The following is a 2,797-nucleotide window of genomic DNA, read 5'->3' on the forward strand; positions in this document are numbered from 1 at the left end:
ATATATATATATATACATTTTACATATCAATTACATATTTTACATAATTAATATTTACAATTACATATACATATCTAAGTAAAATATCTATCTATCTACAGGTGCATCTCAAAAAAATTATAATATCGTGAAAAAGTTCTTTTTTTTGTAACTTATTTCAAAAAGTGAACCTTTCATATAAGTGTGAAAACCCAGAACTTATTTTTTATGATCTTTCTAGACAAAAACACGATTAGAGCTATACAGCTCATGAAAGTCAAAAATCCAGTATCTCAAAATATTAGAATATTTCCTAAGATCAATCAAAAAAAGGATTTGTAAAAAAGAAAAGTTAAAGTTCTTTAAAGTATGTTCATTTATGCACTCAGTACTTGGTCGGGGCTCTTTTAGCACAAACTCCAGCATCAGTGAAGTGTGGCATAGAAGCGATCAGCCTGTGGCACTGCTGAAGCACTATTGAGCCTTCAGCTCGTCTGGATTGTTGAATCGACTGTTTCTCATCTTTCTCTTGAAAATATCCCATAGATTCCATATGGGTTCAGGTCAGGCATGTTGGCTGGCTAATCAAGCACAGTAATATCATGGTCAGCAAACCACTTGGAAGTGGTTTTGGCACTGTGGGCAGGTGCTAAAGTCCTGCTGGAAAAGGAAATCAGCATCTCCATAATGCTTGTCAGCAGATGGAAGCATAAAGGGCTCCAAAATCTCCAAAATACTTTAAATACTATATACTACTAATATACTAATAGAATACTATAATTTCTTTACCATTAAATATGAAATGAAGTGTGATGTTTGTAAAATGACCAAGATGCAGCAGCAGCAGTCAGTGAGGTTTGTGTGTGTGTGTGTTCAGGTGTCTGATCACGGTGTGCTGCTTCTGGAGCCGGACAGTGGGCTGAACTTCCCCATGACAGAGCATCTCAGCAGACTCGTGTACAAACACGCTCTTCACGGAGTGCTCACAGTCTCGTGTCTGTGGTCTGTCAGCGTCTCCTGCACGCTGTCTGGTTCTGGACTGTTCTCACGTCAGCTCTATAGACTTCACTGTCATCCATGAGCTCACTGAACTGCTCAAACAGATCGAGCTGAGAGGAGTATCGATGATCTTCGCTGGACTGAAGGTAGTGTTTAAAATCAACGCCATTTCTAACATTAAGCTCAGTCATCTTTAATAAAAAATAAAAAAATATATAATTTACATATTAGAATATAAGTATATTAATATATTAATGAATTACTTAAATTATATATGTATATAATTGGTAATGTTTCTTTTTTACATTATAAAAAAAACATTTATACCGTAAAAGAGGCATTATACTTTTAAAGAGGCATTTCATTGAATATAATGTTATTTGAGGAATTTGAAACACATTTAACATTAATTATTCATTTTTTATGTATTTAACATTAAAAATTAAAGTTACCCTAACACTGAATCTAAACATTAAAAATAAAATATTAAAAACATTAAAATCGATAAAATAATCTAAATAAATTTATAAGTAGATTACAACAATTGCGATTGTTCTACTGTTTGAAAAACAAAAATAACTTAAGAATAGAAATCATTTGAAATGCATTTAAAATGATGTGGTATGTATAAAAATAGAAATGTAAAATAGAAAATTATGGTTATTTTAACCCATTTACAGCTTTTAAAAAAGGCATTTAACATTGTTTATATAAACAATATAAATATTGTATTTTATAATTAAGAACATACATTATTATTTCAGGCATTTGAAAAAAACATTCAATTGTGTATAGAATATAATATAGAACATTATATTGTGTATTTTATTATTTTAAAAGTTATTATTCTAACTTATTTTTATATATAAAAAAATTTACATATATATATACAGTGGTGTGAAAAAGTGTTGGCCCCCTTCCTGATTTCTTATTTTTTTGCATGTTTGTCACACTTTAATGTTAGGAAGGGGGCCAACACTTTTTCACACCACTGTAAATGTAGTAATACGTTTTATAATCTGTTTCTTCTCTCTGTATGTCTCTCAGCCGTCAGTACTGAAGGTGTTGTTGACGGCTGATCTTCCTGGTTTCCGACATACAGACAGAGTAGATGAGGCTCTGCAACTTCTGACAAGTATCAATCACTACGAACAACAATTCTAACAGCCAATCACTGGCACGAACTGATCACATGGCTTCGAGCCAATCAGCACCTGAATACCGCAAACCCACTGATGATTGGTCGCCTGAAATATTCTGGGCACACCTTTGACCAATCAGCACTTAGGAAGAGACACTTTGATGAAAACTGATGGGGAACAAAGTTACAAAGTTTGTGTACATGACGACCAAATGATGCTTTTGCACTTAAAACTATTTTTAGGTAATCTGTTTATTTTTTATTAAAATGAATCCCATGTAATTTTATGAACATGCACTTATTCTCAACACTAAAGAATCAAATCTTAAGCATTTTGGGTTAAAAGCACTAAAAATCAGACTGGTTTCTCAAAACATAACATATATTACATTAATCAAGATCATTCTCGTTCTCTGCAGTTTATTGTAGTACTTTTATAAGTTTAGTATGTTTACATTTATTGTTTGTAGATGAAACTGAATCTCCATTAGGACACAGATGTTTGGACAAAGATTAAACAGACAAACACTGAAATGTCTCTTTTGACATTAAACTGATATGATCTACAATGGCTATGCTTGAAATATTTTCTTGGAGAATTAGAAATTTAGTTTGTTGTTTTTTAATTACTATACATAAAATATTCAAATATCTTTTGATGCAAAAATCTATATTCAC

The 2,797-nt window shown here is 31.6% G+C and overlaps 1 protein-coding gene across 1 annotated transcript in view; it reads left to right on the forward strand.

Moving 5' to 3' along the window:
* Nucleotides 1-2,682, forward strand: part of LOC107663565 (sodium-independent sulfate anion transporter-like) — a 10,927-nt gene extending 8,245 nt beyond the window's left edge. The window contains exons 14-16 of the mRNA XM_016453806.1: nt 857-956; nt 991-1,124; nt 2,026-2,682. Of these exons, the coding sequence (XP_016309292.1) occupies nt 857-956; nt 991-1,124; nt 2,026-2,142 (351 nt within the window). The 3' untranslated portion in view covers nt 2,143-2,682. The remainder of the gene's footprint in view (nt 1-856; nt 957-990; nt 1,125-2,025) is intronic.
* Nucleotides 2,683-2,797: the final 115 nt, after the last annotated feature.

This window comes from Sinocyclocheilus anshuiensis, unplaced genomic scaffold, assembly GCF_001515605.1.
Source record: "Sinocyclocheilus anshuiensis isolate Anshui unplaced genomic scaffold, SAMN03320099.WGS_v1.1 scaffold77, whole genome shotgun sequence".
In the NCBI taxonomy this organism is placed as follows: domain Eukaryota; kingdom Metazoa; phylum Chordata; class Actinopteri; order Cypriniformes; family Cyprinidae; genus Sinocyclocheilus; species Sinocyclocheilus anshuiensis.